Source organism: Sinocyclocheilus anshuiensis, unplaced genomic scaffold (assembly GCF_001515605.1).
Source record: "Sinocyclocheilus anshuiensis isolate Anshui unplaced genomic scaffold, SAMN03320099.WGS_v1.1 scaffold436, whole genome shotgun sequence".
Lineage (NCBI taxonomy): Eukaryota > Metazoa > Chordata > Actinopteri > Cypriniformes > Cyprinidae > Sinocyclocheilus > Sinocyclocheilus anshuiensis.
The window spans coordinates 2,501,150-2,523,703 of NW_015560618.1; the positions used below are offsets into that span (position 1 = coordinate 2,501,150).

Sequence of the window (22,554 nt, forward strand, 5' to 3'; positions counted from 1 at the left end):
CTATAACAACAGTGGAAGTTGGTAACCTCTATCAATAGTTCTGCCTCTCTTCATGTAAATTCCTTCTTTTTTGGTCCCATCAAATACTTCAGGTCTTCATCATCTGACTTTCTTATCTTTTTTTTCTGGAGAGCTCATAAAAAAATTGTCTATCTATTCATCTATCCATCCTATGTAGGTTTGCAGCGATGCTCGATGGACTAATTGTCAAACAAATGTCTAATTATGGCAAAATTAACTTGGCTATGAAGTTTTTTTTAGCAAAAAAATAAATAATTAATACATTTCTGTGTTAGGTTCAAGCAGCAACCTCCCCGTCTCTCTTGTGAAACCAACATGGAAGTGACTAAAACTGCAATTCATCGACTGTCCGCTAGAGGCTGGCTTCAAAAGGGAGTCAGTCCCATAGACTCCCCATGCTTAAATGCACAACTTTACAGCAGAAACCAATTTGTTTACAGCCTGGTACAAAAAGTGGTTTTGGTCTATATAGCTAATTTTGCCCTTCATGACAACTGTGAGGGGGGTGAATTTTTTTATAACTCATCCGTTTAAATTATATTAAGCCTTTAAATTCTGCATAATTAAGGGCGTGGCCATTTGAGTGACAGGTGGATTGCCGCTGCTGTCACCACTGTCGAGCTAAGTGGGTGTGGTTTCAGCAACCAGCTCCCGCCACTTTGCCCATTTTCGATTATCCAGGAGTGACGCGCTGCCAAGATGGCGACGGCCCACTCCGCCCACTTTGAGCTTCAAAAACGCTCTTCAGAAACCTACGGGTGACATCACGGACACTGCGTCCATGTTTTTATACAGTCTATGGGTAAAATAGCTGTTTCCCCGGAAACGGCTGTACACAAAGCAGCACAAACGCTGCTTTATCAGGCATTACAGGCATGATGAAATGAAAATGAAATCGACCAATCGGACAAATCACCGCAGATTAGCGTCACGCAAACGAGGGGTTTGGAAAAATTAATCGTTGAGCGAATCATTTGGGAGTCGTTGAGCAAGTAAGGTAAAAATAAATGCATATTATAAGTCAATGAAAGTGTTTTTTGACCTTGCATGCATGTCAACCTGTTGTTGGGGACTACCCAAAACCAAAATATGAACCTTTCATTACCCATAATAGGGGCACTTTAACATTTTTCTACATGTTCAAAAGGATGGTAAAGCAAATATTCACAGGTTGTTTTTACTAAATGTAATAATTCGTTAATGACTCCCAAAACCAAAATGTGAACCTTTCATAACCCATACTAGGGGCACTTTAAACAAATTCTCAAAGTCTCTTGTATCTCCCAGTATGTTTTTTGAAAGAATATTGGTTATTATTTTAAACATGCAGAGATTCAAAAATGTTAAGCACCCATTTCTTTTCTTCTGGCTTTTTTAGGTAAATTGGGACACTGCGTCTGGTAAAGTGGGACACACATTTTTATCTAGGCTGTGCTTACAAAATACTATTTCCTACAGCAGGACATTGTACAAATAATCTTTTGCAATAGAAAATCTTCAGAATTTAAAAGAATAACTTTATATTAAAAAAATATTAATATTAGTGGATTGTGCTATTGACTGTGAACTCATAACCACCTAACGCTAACACTTCAACAGAAGCATAAATTTAAAGAATTATTAAAGCACTCCAACAAAAGTGCAAATGTAAGCATTTAAAACACTCCAACAGAAAGACAAAAACAAAGAATTGAATCACTTAAACAGAAATACAGTGTAGTGTAAAAATGTTGCCATTTCATCTATGATGTGCCTGCTCCTGTGTGTGTACTGTAAGTGTTTGTATCCAACTGTGTGCTTAAAGGGTTACTCCACCCCAAAATGAAAATTTTGTCATTAATCACTTACCCCCATGTCGTTCCAAACCCGTAAAAGCTTTGTTTGTCTTCAGAACACAATTTAAGATATTTTGGATGAAAACCGGGAGGCTTGTGACTGTCCGATTGACTGCCAAGTAAATAACGCTGTCAAGGCCCAGAAAAGTATGAAAGACATGTTTGCGTTTAGTGGATACTCTCCAAAATGGCGCTACGGTGACGCGGAGGAGACGAATTTTTGAATAAAGTTGTTATTTTTCTTTTCTTTGCGTACAAAATTATTCTCGTCGCTTCATAAAATTCAGATTGAACCACTGATGGCAGATGGACTATTCTGACGATGTCTTTCATACTTTTCTGGGCCTTGACAGTGTTATTTACTTGGCAGTCAATGGGACAGTCACAAGCCTCCTGGTTTTCATTCAAAATATCTTAAATTGTGTTCCGAAGACAAACGAAGCTTTTACGGGTTTGAAACGACATGGGGGTAAGTGATTAATGACTAAATTTTCATTTTGGGGTGGAGTAACCCTTTAAGTGTGTGTGTGTGTGTGTGTGTGTGTGTGTGTAACATGCTTTCATATTTGTGTGTTTATGTAGTATGTGTGTAAGTATGGGTGAGAGCATGCATGTGTTTGTTTACAGGCACTTTTTACGCACAAAAACTTAATATTCACAAATTTCTATTCCTTTTTTTTCTTTACCTGTCTTCTGCCTACAATTTGTGACATTTTTTGTAAAATAACAAAATTAAGCAATGTATTATCTTCTTTTAATTTATAGGATGTCCCACTTTGGCTGAATGCTACTGTCCCAAATTATCTAACATGTTCAGGTAAATTGGGACAGTAACAAAACTTGATATTTAAAAAAAAATAGAACAAAGAAACTTGCACAATTTTGCATGAAATTGAATGATCACGTAAACACATGTAATACAAATTTATATAGTCGGTTGAAAAACTTTATATTAAAATTTAAACCTTAATCATTTTAATAGGCTTAAACTATGTACGGGCACTTAACATGTACTTTCTCAGACCTTCCAGTATTCGAGTGAATAACCACGCCTATATGATTTACGATTTGACTAATCAAATGTTGATATTCAAATTAAGTACTGTTATTACAACATTTCAAGACCACCCATTAGTAATATTTTTTTTAAAAAGGAGCACAACACCAAAAGCTTATTTGTCCCACTTTAGCTGATGTCCCACTTTTGCTGACTTCACCCTACTTTATTTGAACTAAATATTATTTTGTCATTGCTATTATATATATATTTTAAGTCATTTTAAAGGCTATTGTTGACTTAGTCTATTTATATTACCACAAAAAATAATTATAATTATAGGGCCCTATGAAATCCGTTTTATTTTTTTCCAAATTAAGTTTTTTTTATTTTATTTTTTTATGGTTAAATTACATTTTAATAAAGCAAAAAGCATCTACAATTAATTAATTTTATTAAAAAAATAATGTATTATTATTTTTTTATTTTTTCAGAAATACTGTGTATTTAAATTTTTCTCTTAAATAAATTTTGGTAAATAATATTTCTGGTAAATACTCCTTAAAAATAATGTTTTGATTATAATTTTATTAGTAGTAGTATTACTATGATTATATAAAGTAATATATTTCTGATTTCTGTCGCAGTTTCTTTGTTAACCCAAACTTTTATTTTGACGGGTTGCTGTGAAGACCTTTTTGTAGCCTCTGATATGTGTGTAGCCTTTGATATGATGATAGATTTTCTCAAATGAAACAGTAAAATGTTCATGAAGTGACTCTCAGAGCAGTTCTAGAGATTGTTTATGTGTTCATGTACTCGTATATTAACGCGGCAGAGACTGAAAACACCGCGAGCGTCATACGCGCTTCAGTGTGTGTGTAACGTTAGTAAACAAAACCTCGTGCCTGGGCCATTAATTCATACAGAGACGCGCAGAACATTCAGGATTCATATTTAAATAGTATTTTTGCGGCTTAATATTAGTGTTAATTTCGTTATCGAAAACTGACGAAAAATGTTCGTTCGTTACTTTTTTCCCATGACTAAGGCGAGACGAAGACGAGATGACAATAAGGTCGAAAAACGATAACTATGACTATATTAACATGCAATTTCGTTGACGAAATAAGACGAGACTAAAATGTATTAAAAAAATAATAATAACTTTACCAAAAAAACTCTTTTTATTTTTGTCAAAATAGGAGAAAAAATGTTATTGCGGACTGCTGTACACTCCTACGCAAGCTTTCATGTGTGTGGTTGCCAGATATCAAGAGTTCAAATCCCCGAATCAGCTTCGCCGTTACAAGGATACATTTTCTGCCCGGTGTTTTGCTTATTTTAAGCAATCTGGCAACCATGCGCACAAACTCGCTCCTGATTGCGGGGCAAAAGGGGGCATTGCCCCCTGAAAGAATTTGTGCCCCCTCAGTTTACTTAAAGAACTATAATTGTTTAAACCATTAATAGATAATTTATTGGCGGAGCATGGGCACACCGTCTGAGTGCATAAAGTTGTGTTCCGTTTGCACAGATCAGTGTCTGACTTAAAGCAGCTTGCATGTCATCAAAGCAGGCTACCGCAAGAGCGATTCGCAAGCAGACGCTGATTACGGTCATCGCAGTTTCTCCAGCGCGGCTGCACAAGCTCTGATGAGGACAGCTAATTCTCTATTTACCAGACTCACTGTATTTCATGTCGTGCTTCGATAGGATTACAAACTCTTTTATATTAATAATGCTATAGCGTATTGTGTCATGTTTATCAAAATAGAACCGGTAAAAAGTAATTTACACACAAAAATAGGCACATTGTTCTAGATTGTTCTAATTTTGCCAACATTTCTTTCATTATTCTTAAAAGGAATGTTAATTATGGTGGCCTGTATGAGAGCGGCATTAAAGTCATTATTTGTAAATATTTATGGCTTTGAAACAGCTGGAAAATTGAAAGTGTAGGCCTACTTCAGTTCTCTGGATGTTTTGCCATTTAGAGTTATTAAAGTTAATTAAAACTATTAAAAACATTTCTGTTAATTGAAATAAAGTTGAAATAAAATAACATAAATATAAGCAATTAGCCTATATGAACGGAAATTTTTTTTATAAAATCACACATATAAAATCAATAAATAGGCCTAGTCTTATTCACGAAATATATTTGACTTAAATAATTCACAGATTAACAAAATGAAAGAAAAACTGCGACAAGTTATAGGCCGTGTTTCTGTCCATTTTTCTAATGCGCAACAAGTTCACGGAAAGGAAATAAATACGACAGAAAGCGACATCTGTTTGTTTTCTTTATTTTGGAAAGCACAGTGTTTTGTTGTTATTGTGACTACACAAATAAATGTAGACCCTTTATAGTTTCATAATGATGTCTTAAACTTATCTTTGTTTCTGCTGTCGTAAGGAACAAATTCAAGTGATCGCGCAGGCACCTCAAGTGCGCACAGACTTCAGTTCTAGCATACTTGACATCGTAGCCTGTTCACTATCAAAATATAATAAGCCAATAAAAAGTTACACTTCTCAATTTAAATAGTCCGAAGTAGGCTACAGTCTATTGCGTTCACCCACCAAACATTGCGCATGTGAAGGATGATACGTGCACTGGAGTGATGTTCAAAGCATAATAAATAATAGTTTAGCATTCAAATACATCATGAATATGGAAACATTTCTGAGTGGATTTGTGTCGAATAAGAGAGCTAGGCTATGTGAGCCCAACACCCATTTCAGTTTAGGCAGCAGTGAATTCGTTTTAGGTTGATGTTTGACTACTAGCCTATGTTTCATTATTTTTCTGAATACCGCTAAATGTAAAGGAATTGTGGAGTGAGAGGAACTAAACTAGCTTTTAGCTATGTTTAACTGTATTTGTAATGTAAACATTTGGCTTTATTTAAAGGCATTTTACATTAGGCTATTCATGAATGTAATAAAATGTGACTTGGCCATTACGCAGCTGATTTTTTTAAATTATTTTTTTGTCTCAAAACTGCAATTTTATAAAAGGTATGTTTAAACCATGCAGCAAACATTTTAAAATATCTTTAAAATTTTACTTTTTACATTTTACTAATTAAAATTAGTCAACTTTTGTATGTGTGTGCGCGGGGCATCCGTGTCTGTTTGTCATTGCGCATTATAGTGCTGCCCTCCCCCACCAGTGGGATTGAAATGCCCCCTCAGTTATGCCATCCTGGCGCCGGGCCTGGCTGTGCGTCTACGGCTAATTAATAATAATCATATTGCTAAATTGTCAAGTTTTCATTGACTAAAACTAGACTAGAATACTTTAGATTTTCTTAGACTAAAACTAGACTAAAATGTTGAGACTTTTAGTCGACTAAAACTAAATGGGATAAGGTTGACTAAATATGATAAAAACTAACACGGGACTAAGACTAAAATTGAAAATAGCTGACAAAATTAACACTACTTAATATTCACAGACACTAGTCCATATGTTTTGATTTAAGTGTACGTTACTTTTGATTTATCCATCCAAAAATATACAGTAAAATCTGTTTTTATGACTGGATTCTGCGATTCCGTCCCCGTTTTCCACATCGTGGAAATCATAGGGCCCTACAATTCAATTAATTTAAATTTAAAGAAATAAAAATGATGTTTAGAAATATCCAGGAATTTTACAATTTTCATGCCTGGAAAAGTCACACCATTCATTGATATTAGTCATGGATGTAAATAAAGAAATATGTAAACGGTATATCGTGTTACATCAGCTAGAAATAAAGTCCCCATAGGGGTTTTTAAAGGGGTCATCGGATGCCCATTTTCCACAAGTTGATATGATTGTTTAGGGTCTTAATGAAAAGTCTATAACATACTTTGGTTAAAATTTCTCAATGGTAGTGTAAAAGACACCCTTTTTAGCCTGTTAAAATCAGCTCTGTTTTCAGCACACGGTTCTGGTCCATGTTGCTTTAAATGCTAATCAGCTCTGCTGACCTCGCCCCTCTCTTCCGTGGGGTGACGAGCAGACTGTAAACTTCAGCCGCGAATCTGGCAAACTAGCACATTATTAGGAAAGGCGATTTGCAAAGATTCATAAAACACCTTTATACTCACTTCTGCTGTAGATGAAGCTGGATCACGAATGATTCGCGCGAATATAGACGCATTTAGGCAGATCGGGGATCTGCACATTCCCTTCAAAAACTAAAGTAATGTTAATCCTCTGCGTCTTCAGTGGCTCAGATGTCAGGAGTAAATGACGACTGCTATATTCATTATTACATCCAACAACAAAACACCTCAGTTGCTTGATCAGAGACATTCTTGTCTTCCGCTGCACCGGAGTCAACACAAATTTCGGACTGATGACAGCTCACTCAGGGCGGGTCTAACGTAAGATGGCCTTGTCCATCAACTATCGTGGGAGCGGCCTGTGCAGAACTACATCATTCTGACAGGAATTTCAGAACATCCTGATTTGAGAAAGGGGATTTAAAAAAAAAAAACACTGGGTGGATTTTTATCATTATAGGGTGGATGTGTACACACTGCCAACACACATTTATGTTCAAACGACAACAAAAGTGAATTTTGCATCCAATGACCCCTTTAAAAAAGGTCTTCATTAAAATGTTTTAAGCTTTGAACCAAACTAGTGCTGTCAAAAAAAATAGAATTTCGAATACTTGTCAAATTTAAAATAAAAATCCACATTTGAATGCAAAAATGTTGCATTCGAATTTTAGGTGTGCATTAAGGAGGCAGCCTTATCAGTGGCGCACGAGATGCAATGACGATGTAAGTGTCGTTGCATTATAATGTATTTGTTATCCTGTCCAGTTGAAGCCACTAGATGCAGCAATGCTGTGTTGTTCATTACAAATATTGCGTATTAAAAATTAGAGGTCGACCGATTGATCGTCTGGCCGATTAATCAGGCCGATTTTTGCCATTTTTCAATTTATCGGCATCGGCCGATTGTGCTGCAAATTAGACCTATTTATAGGCAGGTGCATCTGCGGGCAGCTAAGCGTTGTTGCAGAACGCCATACCGGAGAATCTCGGTTGTGGCTAGAAGGGATACAGCAAAAACCGGAAGCTAACAATAAATTGAATTTTCTACCTATTAGATTGTGTTTTATTAACGTCTAGACCTACCCCAACCCTAAACCAGCTTACAATAATGCAAAAATAGTAATTATTGTTGTACAGTGTGAGAAAAATTACGCTATATTGATGTGCGCATTGCCCAGTAGTTTTTGCTGTATGCCTTCTAGCCTTAACCGAGAATCTCACACTCTGCAGCCGCAGCTTGTACACACACAGCTTCAGCTAATGATGGCAGGGCAAAAACAGAACGTTTCGAAAGCATAATTATGTTTTACCCTACTAGAATTGATGCCGAACGTGCTTATCATATTCATAAGTGCAACAAGTAATTTGCATGTGAAAGTAGAAACAATTCAGACGAAGCTTCTGGGCTAATTATAACGTGCACGTTAACTTTCCTCATGAAATGTGTGTGTGGGTCCGAGCCGCCACGATGTCATCGCTCATGGCCAGTGCACTCTTAAGCAGTTATGAGCAGCAAGCTGTGTAATATGTGTGAACTTTTATTTTTGTTTTCACTTAGATTATGACCATTTGACTTATTGGCCATTGCAGTGTCCAGCGTTTGTGGCGGCTCGTCACAATATCAAAACTGACCGCCACAAACAGATTTTCCAAAAGGCTTATACTTCGTTGAATAAAATGTGCGCTTCACGTTTCAAAATTAAAATGCAGCGCGGGTGTTTTTATATGAATGCATCTTTGAAAAGAACTGACCGTCTTCAGAAAAGCTTCAATGTCATTTTCATTTAGTCTTTCCTGTAATGCTGATAAAGTAGCGATTGTGAGCGCAGTGCTAATTTGATTACAGCCGTTACCAGGGAAACCGCTATATCTCCCGCTCCAACAGCGCCTCCTGCTGGCAGAGAATGATTGTATAAAATCAATATCACATTTGTAATCATGCTTATTTTTAAAGAAAAAAACGGCACTCATCGTGTGATATTAACTATTTAAAATTAGAGTTCGACCGATTGATCGGCCAGCCGATTAATCGGGCCGATTTTCAGCACTTTTAAATTATTCGGCATTGGCCGATTGTGCTGCAAATTGGACCGATTTATAGGCAGGCGCATCTGCAGGCAGCTAAGCGTTGTTGTGGAACGCCATACCGGATTTGTGGCGGCTCGTCACAATATCAAAACTGACCGCCACAAACAGATTTTCCAAAAGGCTTAACTTAATTGAAATGAGTGGGTTTCATAACACAGCGCATCGCTTTCCGCGTCCTGTGTGAAAGCCGCTTTATACTTGATTGAATAAACTGAACACTGCACTTTTCAAAATTATATTGCAGCGCAGGTGTTTTTATATGAATGTATCTTTGAAAAGAACCGACTGTCTTCAGAAAAGCTTTGAAATCAGTTTAATTTCGTCTTTCCTGTAATGCCTGATAAAGTAGCATTTGTGAGCGCAGCGCTTATTTGATTACAGCCGTTACCGGGGAAACCTCTATACTTCTCCTGCTCCAACAGTGCCTCCTGCTGGCAGATAATTAATTTGCATTTGCAAGTCTGGGAAACACTGGTGTATGTCAGCAAACATAAATAAAAAACATGCTTCAGAACTGTTTTGAGAAGGTGCTTAAGTTTTGAGCCATGTATTATTACTATCAATTAGGCTACTACCAGGGGCGGAGCCAGACATTATAAACATTCGGGGCTTAGCCCACATGTAGTTGGGACTTGAATTTAGCGTGTATAATAGTCTTACTCATACAACTGCCTGCTGTTGCTTCTGATTGCTTTTAGATGGAAAAGCTGCCCATAACCCCTGGTCTAGGATCTGTTTTCTTCATAATAATAGCATAACGAAATAGATTTGGCAAACAATCCAGTGTATCCACCCTTCTGCTTTGGAAAGTGTCAAATGATTTTACAATGCATTTTCACAGAGGTGAGCAATGTAGCCAATCACAGACATGTTTGTTGATTTCTAAAACGCAATGGCCAATCAGAGGTGTTTAGGTTGGTATCCACGCACTCACCTCTCCAGTCACCGTTTTTTGTCCAGTGCTGTGTTCTATCATGCTTGTAACTTCTTTCTAACAAAGACATTTAAAAAGTCGTGTAGTCACGGTAGTCACGGTCATTGTTTTTTTGTTTGGTTGTTTTTTTGTTTTGTTTTTTAACTTTGTGAGATTGTGATGAATGAGTGACAGTTTTTAATAAATTTAAAGGGAGCCCTCTTTGCATGCTGTGTACGATAATATATTCAGAATTTAAATAAAACTTGTGTTTTTCATGCTTGACAAGTGGCCACGTACGACACAGAGATAGCTAACTACTACACTATATAGAAAAAGATAATAATTTCAGAAGCACAGATTTAGGTAAGGAAACGGTTATTATTTGTATTGGCTGCCACGCCAAATCATGCACACCTGCTTGCTTTTCTGTTTAATTTAACAGTGTTTTTGTGAACATATACAGTATATGCTTTAATAACAAATAATTGTAACACTTTACAATAAGGTTCGATTAGTTAATGTTGATTAATGTATTAAAGTGTGTTGACGTGTTAGTTAATTATTGTAAAGTGTTACCTAAATAATGTATTTCGATCGTTCACTTGAAAATATTACCATCAATCGTTAATTTTTCAGTGAGGTGATGACTTCGATCAAGCAGCATTAAGTAACATCAAAACTCCCTCACCTGAGGCTGGCTTTTTTCAATTTACTGTCCATAAATGTCAAAACGAGCTAACATCAGATAATGTTGCATGCAATGTATGTCAGCTAATGTTCTTTGACAGTGTTCACACACCATAGCAGGACTCTACATTCAGTTTTACTTGCCCTCAATTGTGCCAACATTTTCACTGGCCCAGACAAAAAAAAAAAAAACTAGATAGATAGATAAATTTATTCTGCGACATTAAATAATACCCCATTTGTGATTTTTTTTTTTTTTTTACAACTTTTACATCATTTTCGTATTTGCCCTTTGAAGCAAAAGCGAAACGCAAAAAAGAAATGCTCTGTCAGCACCCGAGGGTCTTTCATGCCATCCCCTGGCCATCAGCCTGCCCTGAGAGAACTATGGGTACACTTGACAACTATACACGATGCAACGAGCAATCTGTCTGTCAACACTAGATGTGACAGAGTTACAGGATGCCACAAAATCAATCAAAAATCACAGCCAATTAGAACAGAGTGTGGGCGGAGTATGTAGGACTGCGGTATGTGTGACGTGAGCTCGCTGTCGGGAGAGGAGAGAGAGAAAGCGCAGCTGATATCGTTTTATCGATCCTGCGGGAAAGCGGTATTGAACTGTTTTAAATATTTTTGTATAATATGTGTTGAAAAACGATATTTTTCACAAAACTATTTACAAACCCAAAAGATTCGGGGCTTTTGAAAAAACATTCGGGGCTGGAGCCCCAGAAGCCACCCCACCCCCCCCACTCCGCCCCTAGCTACTACTACTACTATCTTGTACCCTGCAATAATCATTTACTCAAACTCTTCTATGAGATGAAGGGGGGAAAAATGAAATAAAATCGGCCAAAAAAAAACGGCATCATATATCGGCCATCAGCTGCCCTGATTTCCAGATATCGGCATCGGCCAGAGAAAAACCCATATCGTTCGACCTCTATTAAAAATATAAAAAAGTACTCTGTGATTGGCTTTCGGCGCTTTGTATTAAACTATGCATACATACATGATGCTGTTTTGTTTATAGTTGTTTAAGCAACTTAATTAATTATAATTGGTTTATAAACATTATTTTAAACATTATGCACTTTTTTCACAGATAGTCGTGTTATTTTATTGCTTTGAATAAACGTGCATTAGTAATATTTTGCTCGATGCACCCTCTTGTGGCCTCAGGAGAGAAGCCAAAAGCTTTTTTTCACCCTAACTGAAATTATGCATTTTAAATTCTAATTTAATTCGAATTTTACACGTTTTAACATATTATTTTATTATTTCACACTGAGTATTTTAACTTATGCGCTGCAAGCCATGCATACAGTGCTGGACATGGACAAATCTGGTAAGCCAAACAAGTACTTTAAAGGAATTCCTTTAGCTTATTGCCGTTACTGTGGCAGCCAAAAACAGCACAGCTTAACCCTGCGCACATTTTTATGTTTAGTTATACTGAAAAAGTTTCAATTCAGTCAATCTTTTTTACCCCGTTTTAACATGGATTTCTATGGAGACCGGCAATAGCTGTCGGACAAGATGGCGGATAGCAACGGTGATACATAACATCCACATTCTGATTGGTCAGATCACCTGTCAATCAAGCTCTTTGCGAATGGCCCATTAGTTACCACAATTTAGGTCTTTAGTTTTTTTTCTAAATCCTTAACTTGGGACCGAAATTTCTACATGCAACATATTTTGACCTAAAGCATGGGGCCTAGCTAAGTGGCAACACCGCCTTGTTTTACAGTCATAAATAAACAGATGAGATGGAAAACCAACAGACTACTTGAGATGACAGAAGAATCATATCATTGGAATCACTTTCAGAATGATTATTTCCAGCTGATGAATGATAAAAACATTGACAGCTAATCAAAATCCAGCCGACTTAAAAAAAATCAAGCATTTAAAGCAGGATATGACAGAACTGCAACACACAATTATAAACTGATGGTCTGATGGTATGTCTGAGTGTGATGCATCTTATCAGTAACATTAGTATCTGTGTAACATTAGAATCTGTTTAACTAGTTAACTTGTATCAACTACCCAGATCAACCTAGTAGCCATCTAGCAACAATTTAGATCACCTTAGCAGCACCATTTTTTTCCCTGAAGAATTTAGTATTTTTATTCGGCAAGGGCAAATTACATTGCTCAAAAAGTTATAATAAAGTCATTTATAATCTTACAACATTGCAATTTCAAATAAATTTAATTAAAATTTTAAATGTAATGTATTCATCAAAGAATCCTGGGAATAAAATGAATCATGGTTTCCATCAAAATATGAAGCATTACAACTGTTTTCAATGTTGATAATAATAATATATGTTTCTTGTGCATCAGCATAATTTATTAAAAGAGAAAACAGTTATTTTAAAAAAATGTAATCAAATAAATGCTAAGAGTCTTTATTTAAAGGGGTGGTTGACGGTTATTTCACTTTTTTAACTTTAGTTAGTGTGTAATGTTGCTGTTTGAGCATAAGCAATATCTGCAAAGTTACGATGCTGAAAGTTCAATGCAAACGGAGATATTGTCTTTTAAAATGATGGCAGTTTAATGTCTACAGTTAGGGCTGATAAGGGACTACAACGAGCTTCTTCCCAGGTTGGTGACATCACAAACCCTGAAATTTACATAAACCCCGCCCCCAGGAACATGCAACAAAGGGGGCGAGGCCATGTTGTGCTTTAGGCCGTTTACACTAGTGCGTTTTCGTTTTAGAATGAAAACAATCCTCGTCTACACTGGCGTTTCAGAAACGATCTCCGTCCATACTACACAACCGAAAACGCATGTCACATGACCATTCATGCAAGTACAACCATAGATATGTATAGGTAGATTCCCTATTATTTAGATGGCGGATGCGTCTACGTGCGGTTGCCGTGGTATCGAGCAATACTTGGTGTCAAACACTTATTACTGTTACAAAATAAACAATTTACAAAAATGCTACAAACGCAATCACGTATTCTGCACTATTAAAGCTTTAATCAGGATAAAACCGTATATTAAAAGCTAACATAAGCAGTAGCATTTACAAGTATCAGCGCATCTAAAAGTATGAGACAACAACAAACAAAAAAACCTACTATTCTAAAAACGTCCTGTAAGAGCCGTGCTTGCACAGGTTCTGCGCGATCCTCTTCACTAATATTCTCTGGGTCTCATTCGGGCTCAAATTGATAAGCAATATTGACGACACCATTGTTTACAATACAACCGGAGCACGTGCAACTGAGCTGAGGGGCATGACGTTTAGACACACACTAGGTGATTTAGCCAATCACAACACACTTAGCCAGCTAACCAATCTGAGCCCATTTCTGAGGGAAGGGCTTCATAAAACCAGGAAATGATCAGAGCATTCATAGGAGAAGGGACAGCGGTGTAGAATAAAAGTAAATTATGTGAAACATAATACGTTTTTTGTTTTTTTTTAAACAAAGCATTAACTCATGTTAGACTGCACCCCATAAACACAATCAATCCTAGAAAAAAAAAAGCAGTCAACCACCCCTTTATCTTTTGAGTGGTAACAGTTTAAAATTCAAACTGTATCTTCACTAATTCAACATGTCAAACCAACATTCAACATGATCATTTAATTGTGCATTGTCCAGCCTCCCATCTGCAGACCTTAAGAGACCTTGTCATTACCTTTTTTGTACCCCCGTATTTTTGTTATTATTTTATTTGGATGTTTTTCATTCATTTTGATGTTAGCTTGGATTTAGAATTCATATTCATGTGGACAGTTTTCTATTAATCTGATCAACAACCAAGAAAGATCTAAACCTTTTTTTTTTTTCTTTTTTCTTCACAGTGCCTATGAAGACCGCAAGAAAGCCCAGGTCATTAAATACCTGCCGTGCACAGACCACATCATAGCATTTTAACCAAATATGTTCTAATATGTATTTTTTGTTTATTTTGACTAACAGGAATGCTGTCGGAAGCTTCAAGCAGAGCTGACAGAATTGCAAAATGTTGAGGAACCTCAGTCAGAAGATTTGAAACCTTTGGTAACAAACAGATTCACTCAATATAAACATAAATGTTTCTGTGTCTAATTATGGCTCTTTGTTCAGGAAGAGGACCTGGAGGAGCTCAGCAGCCGAATAAGTGTTTGTCGAGAGGAATTTGAAGCTGCGCGGAATCAGGTGTTGACACACAAGAGGGAATATGAGGAGGCTGAGCAGCTCTCCCGGCAGCAGAGGGAAGCTTTTAACAGCATTGTAGAGGAAGCTGAGACCATTAAGGTTAGAGAAGAAGTCAAGAGTGTATGTAACTAGGGCTGGACGGTATATCGAGTTTTTTTTTTTTATACGATATATCGATATCGAGGTAATACCGTTAATATCGATATACAGTAGTTTGATATGAGCGCATCTGAAAAAAATATAGCGGAGGACACAGACTGAACTGCTGCAAAGAAAGTGCATAATGCAATTTGTTCTAAATATGTGACAATCTTTATATGAAGGGTTTAAAAAAACTCGTAAGATATAGTAGCCTATAGTTTATGGTTTCAGTTTAAAGCGGCTCTGACAGAAAGGCTGTGTGTGCCGCTGACAGAGACGTGCTGTTTAATGAGTTTGAGATGTGCTGTTTTCCTAAATACATAACTTACATTTCACAGGTATATTCTCCATCTGTAAATGTTAGAAAGCCAAGGAAATATTTCCATTTTGCTGTCAGAAGTGCATGAGCCTTCTGCTTTGTGATTCTCCACTAAACTTCACAGACTTCATTTACCCCTTGTTTACATTGCACAAGTCTGCGGCGCGTTACGGCTCTGGCGAGGTTTTGTTCCGTCCTCCACGCAGTGCCAATTCACACCTGAAGCGTTACAGAAGCAAAGCGACAGGATTCGCGAGACCATGTGATTTGCCTGTACAACGTTGTTTTTCTTGATTTTATTTTTATTTTTTTGTTCTAACATGGTTGGCTAAATGTTGTTTTGTCCGGTTTAATTCTGTTTATTCCACTCCTACTACTCCTGCAATTAAACTCCACTCCTTGTCCTTTTTTGAATTGTCCTTGTAAAAAGGATTCGTGGGGAGCAAGGATATAGTGATATGAAATACGATCGGGAGTCTGCACGGTGTTTATTTTGAAATCGACATGATTTTTTTACTTTTATTTTGTATTTGCTTTGGGGCTTGGTCGCGGCGTCCGTCAAAAATAGACTAGGCGCCTATCTTTAGCGAAGCTTCTGAAACAAATTTTTGTTTTTAGATTGCAATGTTACAATGTTTGAATGTTATGTGATTTTAACACTTTTTTTGCACATAATATATGCCTACATTGTAACATTTACTTTATTTGTTTAATTCAAATACAAAAGCGTAGACAATACCGAGATATATACCGTATACTGCAAATCAGCCAAAAAATACAGAGATATGAATGTGTACAGCCCTATGTGTAACATCATCAGTGGACAGCTTTTAACTGTTACATGAATTAGTCCTAATTCATCTTTGCTAATGTTTAAAAATAGCAGGCTGTCAAGCTTTAAAATAAGGATCATGAGCTTCAAGTTCACTACTGAACAGTCCACAACAGCACACATTCTTAATTATCAATGTGTGCAATCTAGTAAACAGTTTTGTTTTTACGTGATTGCTTGTAGGAGCAATTGAGCAACAGTGATCAGGAGTTGGCGAGGAGTAAACATCATAAAAAACACTATGAAGAGAAGCGGAAAGCCCATGTGGACATGATTGAGACACTAAAGAAGAAATTGTATGAGAAGGACCAGGGGTTACAGGTGACCAAACCCTGACATCTGACACTGATCCATTAGATACAAAGAGATTTCCGTTTTTTTTGACTGAATCTATTTTTTGACAGGCTTCCATAGCGAAAGCCTCAGAAACTTGCCCCGAGCGCTTGGATGTGAGGAGAACAGCGAAGAGTTTGGACAGCGAGATCAGCCGCCTCAGACACAAGATCAACACACAGCAGGACCAACAAGGACACAGAGACACTATCGTCAGGTACATAGACACAGTCTACAGCTGTCAAACAAATGAGACCGGGTGGTATTTCACTCCAAAATCAAAAGAAAGAAACAAGAAATTAGATTTAATGTGAAGAAAAAATAAACCTATTTTTAAGACCATATACAGGATTAGTTCACCCAAACATGAAAATTTGCTGAAATTTACTCACCTTCCGGACATCCAAGATGTGGATGAGTTTGTTTCTTCACCGTAACAGATTTAGAGAAATTTAACATTACGTCACCAATGGATCCTCTGCAGTGAATGGGTGCCGTCAGAATGAGAGTCCAAACAGCTCATAAAAACATCACAATAATCCATAAGTAATTCACACCACTCCATTATATCAATTAATGTCTTGTGAAGTGAAAAGCTGTTAATTTAAAATTAAATTAAAAAAAAATGTTCAATCTATAATTAAGATGTTTTTTTAACATCAACGAGTGCTCTACCATAATGGACCTTTTTCACATTTCCGGGTTTCTCAGCAGCGGAAGTCATCATAGTTGGGTTAACTTGAATAGCAGTGAATGGGAGAGTACCACAAATATATTTTTTGCATTCCCATTTGCTCAAATAGCAAAAGAAAAACTCCACGATAGTGTATTCATGAATTTCAATAAAAGGAAAAAAATTTAGATAGACTGATAATGGCAGTCAGAAGAGAGAAAGATGTCAAATTTACCATCCCTCCCATAGACGCTGCATTAGAAACACCCTCGCATTAGCGTTAACTGTTTTTTTGTAATTTGATGCAAAGGTGATATAATACAAAGAATAGTGTTATAAATGTAGATACATTTTTTTTTTAAATACAAATATGAAAAACTTTTGAGGATTTACGATGCTAATGACCGTTAAACGTGTCATCAGTCTTGTGAAAAGGGGTCCATACTACTTTCTCAAGGGAAAGTCACCTCGTCTGAATCAATAGAGAAATATGCATTTACAAGCTAAAACAGCCCAAAGCAATTCTAAACAAATATGTGGGTAGATTTTCATGTGAGATTCCAAAAGGAGATGGACTTTATTCCACTGGAGGAAGTGTTATTATGGATTATGGACTCTATTTTAGCCGGAGGCAATGGTATAAAGTTAAAACACTGTAATGATGGATTTGTTTCTTACAAACATGCAGCTTTTTGCTCCACTAGATGTTAATTGATGGACTGAAGTGGTGTGGATTACTTGTAGATTATTGTGATGTTTTTATCAGCTGTTTGGACTCATTCTGTTTGGACTCTCACGACACCCATTCACTGCAGTGGATCCAAGTGATGTAATGCTAAATTCTCCAACTCTGATGAAGAAACAAACTCATCTACATCTTGCAGGTCTTGAGGGTGAATACTTTTTCAACACATTTTTACAGTTTTACAGGACATTTAAACATATTTCCTCTCTGATTCTCCCCTCAATTCTTAAAAGAAACTGTTTGTCATGTGAAATTATTTACTTATTAAATTATACCATGGTATTAACATATGAATAATCGACTCTTAAAATACTCTTTAATTTTTGGTCATACAGATAAGAGTAATACATCTTTCAAATCTGTGAAGACTCTACGTTTATTTGTGTGCACTCACAATAAAAACAAATTGCGCTTTTATGAAATAATGAAAGCAAACAGGATGCGCTTTCTGCCGTCTCGGTCTGTGAACTTGAGCGCGAAACTCCGTGTATATCTTAACAATTAAAGGCTAATTATAATGATTTAAATGGTTTATTAATAAACGTGCGATTAGACGACTAATGATTAAAATGAACGACTACTAGTCGACCAAAAAAATCCTTAGTCGAGGGCAGCCCTAGTACTGACAGTACCATGTAGTTATTTTCCCCTTGCCTCTATGAAGCGCATCTAAATTGTTTATCATGCAGGTGGGGTGTATATGTTATGATGTTATAATGGTGAAGTTGTTGGTCATTGAATCTTCTAGGCAGTTCCATGAGGCGAAGGAAAACTTCAATAACATAGACTGACAGTTAATAATGTAAGCAAACAGGATGCGCTTTCTGCCGTCTCGGTCTGTGAACTTGAGCGCGAAACTCCGTGTATATCTTAACAATTAAAGGCTAATTATAATGATTTAAATGGTTTATTAATAAACGTGCGATTAGACGACTAATGATTAAAATGAACGACTACTAGTCGACCAAAAAAATCCTTAGTCGAGGGCAGCCCTAGTACTGACAGTACCATGTAGTTATTTTCCCCTTGCCTCTATGAAGCGCATCTAAATTGTTTATCATGCAGGTGGGGTGTATATGTTATGATGTTATAATGGTGAAGTTGTTGGTCATTGAATCTTCTAGGCAGTTCCATGAGGCGAAGGAAAACTTCAATAACATAGACTGACAGTTCAAGGGTCTGGAGGCTATCATCTGCCAGTTAACTGAGATCATAAACCCCAAATACAACGTCTACACTGAACAGAGAAAGTAAGTTTCATTAGAGGCTCTTGTCTGATTCTCGCTGACTGATTTAAAATGTTTTCAAATAGATTGTTTTAATGTGTCTGAACTTCAGACCACTAATTCAATGGTCACAAATGAAACAGCCTTTGTTTGTCTGCTTTTGACATTTTAAGTCGCTCAAAGGAAAATCACTGTACGAGTTTTACTGAATTAAAAAATAACCCTATTAAGGACAATGCAAGCGAATAGGGTAAAAAAAAAAAGTCACCATACTTCCCCAGTTGATTGATTATATTAAGAATTGTGTTTTATATTACAAGTTTTTTGAAATGGTATGTTTAAAAATGCAAATAAGCCATTATTTAATTAAATATTTAACATTATAAACATTTCCAGAACAGGAATCTGAACATTATATAAAGCCAGGTTCAAAATTCTTGTTTCATTTTGTTGACAGAGTTAAAGTTTTTTACATCAGGGATTTTAGATATCGTTTTATCACTCCATAAATCAGAAAATACTGTACTTTACATCAGCCAGAAAAAAAAATCAGATGCACAAAGATAAAGTGCAGTAAAATAAGCTTTCTTTCCACTAGTCTGAAACAACATGTTACAAAAAGCCCAAAATCTCAGAATTTACCAGTGCATTCTAAAAACCAGTGGTTTTGCCTGTAGTGTCTTGCCTTAAAACAACAAGTTACAGTGGGACATATCAAAGGGCTTGTCCATTTTAGTGCAGATTTTAGGGTACTGATGGATAATGATGTAGGTTGTGTTTCTGTGTGTTTCCAGGTATTTTTCTGTACGCTGTAAGTACTACTTTGACTCCATGCTGTCTCAGAGAGGATACATAGGGAAGATGACCTTTGACCATAAGAATGAGACTCTCCATATCAGTAAGACTTTGCAAGATGATAACATCTTTGATGTAGTTGTTTTCTTGATGAACAAACACCGGATGCATGCATAGAGGCATGCAGTCTTGTATAATTTAATTTTGTTGAATAGCCTATGCTCTCAAAAATGTCCTTGGGGTCAGGATTTTACTCTACATGCAGTAACCGTGACTTTTTAAAAGTACAGTAGTTTCTCATGATGACGGTCATCTGTCTCTTCCTCAGGTTCAGCCAGAAGAGGGTGGTAAGGCCGCTCTGAGTGACATGCGTTCACTGTCTAGAGGAGAGCGTTCGTTTTCTAACTTGTGCTTAATCCTGTCACTGTGGAACATATCCGATGCTCCGTTCCGTGCTTTAGATGGGTTTGATGTATATATGGTAAGAAGTGTGTATATATATATATATATATATATATTTATTTATTTTTAATTTTTTTACATTTGACTTCAGTTGTTGTTTGTTTGGGGGTCTTTCTGCCTTTAGTTTTGTCTTCAGCAAGTGAAATGCATACTCAATCGGGTTGAGATCAGGAGATTGACTTGGCCATTGCAGAATATTCCACTGTTTTACCTTCAAAAACTCCTGGGTTGCTTTTGCTGTGTTTTGGGTCATTGTCCATTTGTACAATAAAGCGCTGCCCAATCAACTTTGCTGCATTTGGCTGAATCTGGGCGGAGAGTATATCCCTATACACTTCAGAATTCATCCAGCTGTTTCTGTCTTCTGTCACATCATCAATAAACACCAGTAACCCAGTGCCACTGGAAGCCATGCATGCCCATGCCATCACACTGAATTGATATTAATTTCAGCCATCCAAAGAATGCTTTTCCAGAAGTGGTCTGGCTTTTTTAGATGTTTTTGGCAAAGTCTCATCAGGCCTTGTTATCACCTTGTGGTGGTGAACCTTCTGTATTTGCTCTTGTGAAGTCTTCTCTTGATTGTAGACTTTGACAGTGACATGTCTACCTCCTGGAGAGTGTTCTTCACTTGGCTGGATGTTGTGAAAGGGTTTTTCTGAGAGGATCCTCCGATCATCCACCACTGTTGTCCTCCGTGGATGTCTAGGTCTTTTTATGTTGCTGAGCTCACTAGTGCTTTCTTTTTTTCTCAGAATGTACCAAACTGTTGATTTGGCTACTCCTTATGTTCCTGCTATCTCTTTGATGGATTTGTTTTGTTTTTGAAGATTAACAATAGTATATTTCACTTGTATGGAGAGATCCTTTGACCGCATGATGTGGGTTCATTAAAGCTCAGAGTGTGCACTTTAAGCCCACATTCATTATATAACTGTAACTTAAATATGTTTTGGTCAGCAGCTAAAATAATAAAAATTGTGTCTGTGTCCAAATATATATGGACCTGACTGTTTAAAGTATAACCACACAGGTTGACATGATAGAAATTTTAAATCATTACTATCATGACTATAGTAATGATAAAAAAAACCATGATTAAAATAGCTATAGTGCTCTCCATAACATAAATAGTCAATAACAGTAACAATTATGACTTTTCTTGGGGGATCTGATGGCTTGTCTGTTTTCTTTAAATGTCACATCAGTAAAGATTAGGATGTTATTATGGCAGTCCTTCAAAATGCATCATAGCTGATATTGGTGAAACTTTCATATATTTTAGATTCATTACATGTAAAGTTAAATATTTCAAACGTTTTTTTTGTTTTAATTTGAATGATTAGAGCTTACAGCTCATGAAAGTCAAAAATCCAGTATCAAAATATTAGAATATTTACATTTGAATTTCATTAAATGACCATCCCTACAGTATAAATTCCGGGTATCTCTTGTTCTTTGAAACCACAATAATGAGGACGACTGCTGACTTGGCAATGGTCCAGAAGACAATCATTGACACCCTCCATCCACAAAGAGGGTAAGTCACAGAAGGTCGTTACTGAAAGGTGTGGCTGTATCAAAGCATATTAAATGCAAAGTTGACTGGAAGGAAGAAATTAGTGTTTCTGCTTTAATTTTATTGAAAGGTTTTTTTTATTTTTATTTTGGGTTCGTGTCATTTTTATTAGTTTTTTTATATGGTTTTACATTTTAATTTATTTGAGGTATCAAAATGTTTTATGGTTGTAGTTTTTAGTTAATTATAATAACTCTGATCAGTGTTGTTTTAACCACCATGACTTAAGGGTGAGTTCAAGTTCTTCAAAGTATGTTCATTTATGCACTCAATACTTGGTCGGGGCTCCTTTAGCACAAATTACAGCATCAGTGAAATGTGGCATGGAAGCGATCAGCCTGTGGCACTGCTGAGGCACTATTGAAGCCCAGGTTTCTTTAATAGCGGCCTTCAGCTCGTCTGTATTGTTGGATCGACTGGTACTCATCTTTCTCTTGAAAATATCCCATAGATTCCATATGGGGTTCAGCACGGCCAGCGGACTGGGGAATAGCCGCGGCTGGCGGGCAGGACAACGGCGTGGCCAATGCGCTTGGTCTTCTGAGCGGTCGGCAGGCTTGTCTTCGGCGCGGCCAGTGGGCTGAGGTGAGCCGCAGCTGGCGGGCATGACAACGGCGCGGCCGGCACGCTTAACAGCTGGGCGGTCTATCCGCGGAGAC

The 22,554-nt window shown here is 36.8% G+C and overlaps 1 protein-coding gene across 1 annotated transcript in view; it reads left to right on the forward strand.

Annotated features, from left to right (window-relative positions):
• The window catches only part of LOC107681721 (structural maintenance of chromosomes protein 6-like), a 58,595-nt gene that overhangs the window by 25,307 nt on the left and 10,734 nt on the right, over positions 1 to 22,554 (forward strand). The window contains exons 10-17 of the mRNA XM_016478040.1: positions 14,454 to 14,481; positions 14,572 to 14,652; positions 14,719 to 14,889; positions 16,266 to 16,403; positions 16,487 to 16,632; positions 18,958 to 19,083; positions 19,854 to 19,957; positions 20,183 to 20,335. Of these exons, the coding sequence (XP_016333526.1) occupies positions 14,454 to 14,481; positions 14,572 to 14,652; positions 14,719 to 14,889; positions 16,266 to 16,403; positions 16,487 to 16,632; positions 18,958 to 19,000 (607 nt within the window). The 3' untranslated portion in view covers positions 19,001 to 19,083; positions 19,854 to 19,957; positions 20,183 to 20,335. The remainder of the gene's footprint in view (positions 1 to 14,453; positions 14,482 to 14,571; positions 14,653 to 14,718; positions 14,890 to 16,265; positions 16,404 to 16,486; positions 16,633 to 18,957; positions 19,084 to 19,853; positions 19,958 to 20,182; positions 20,336 to 22,554) is intronic.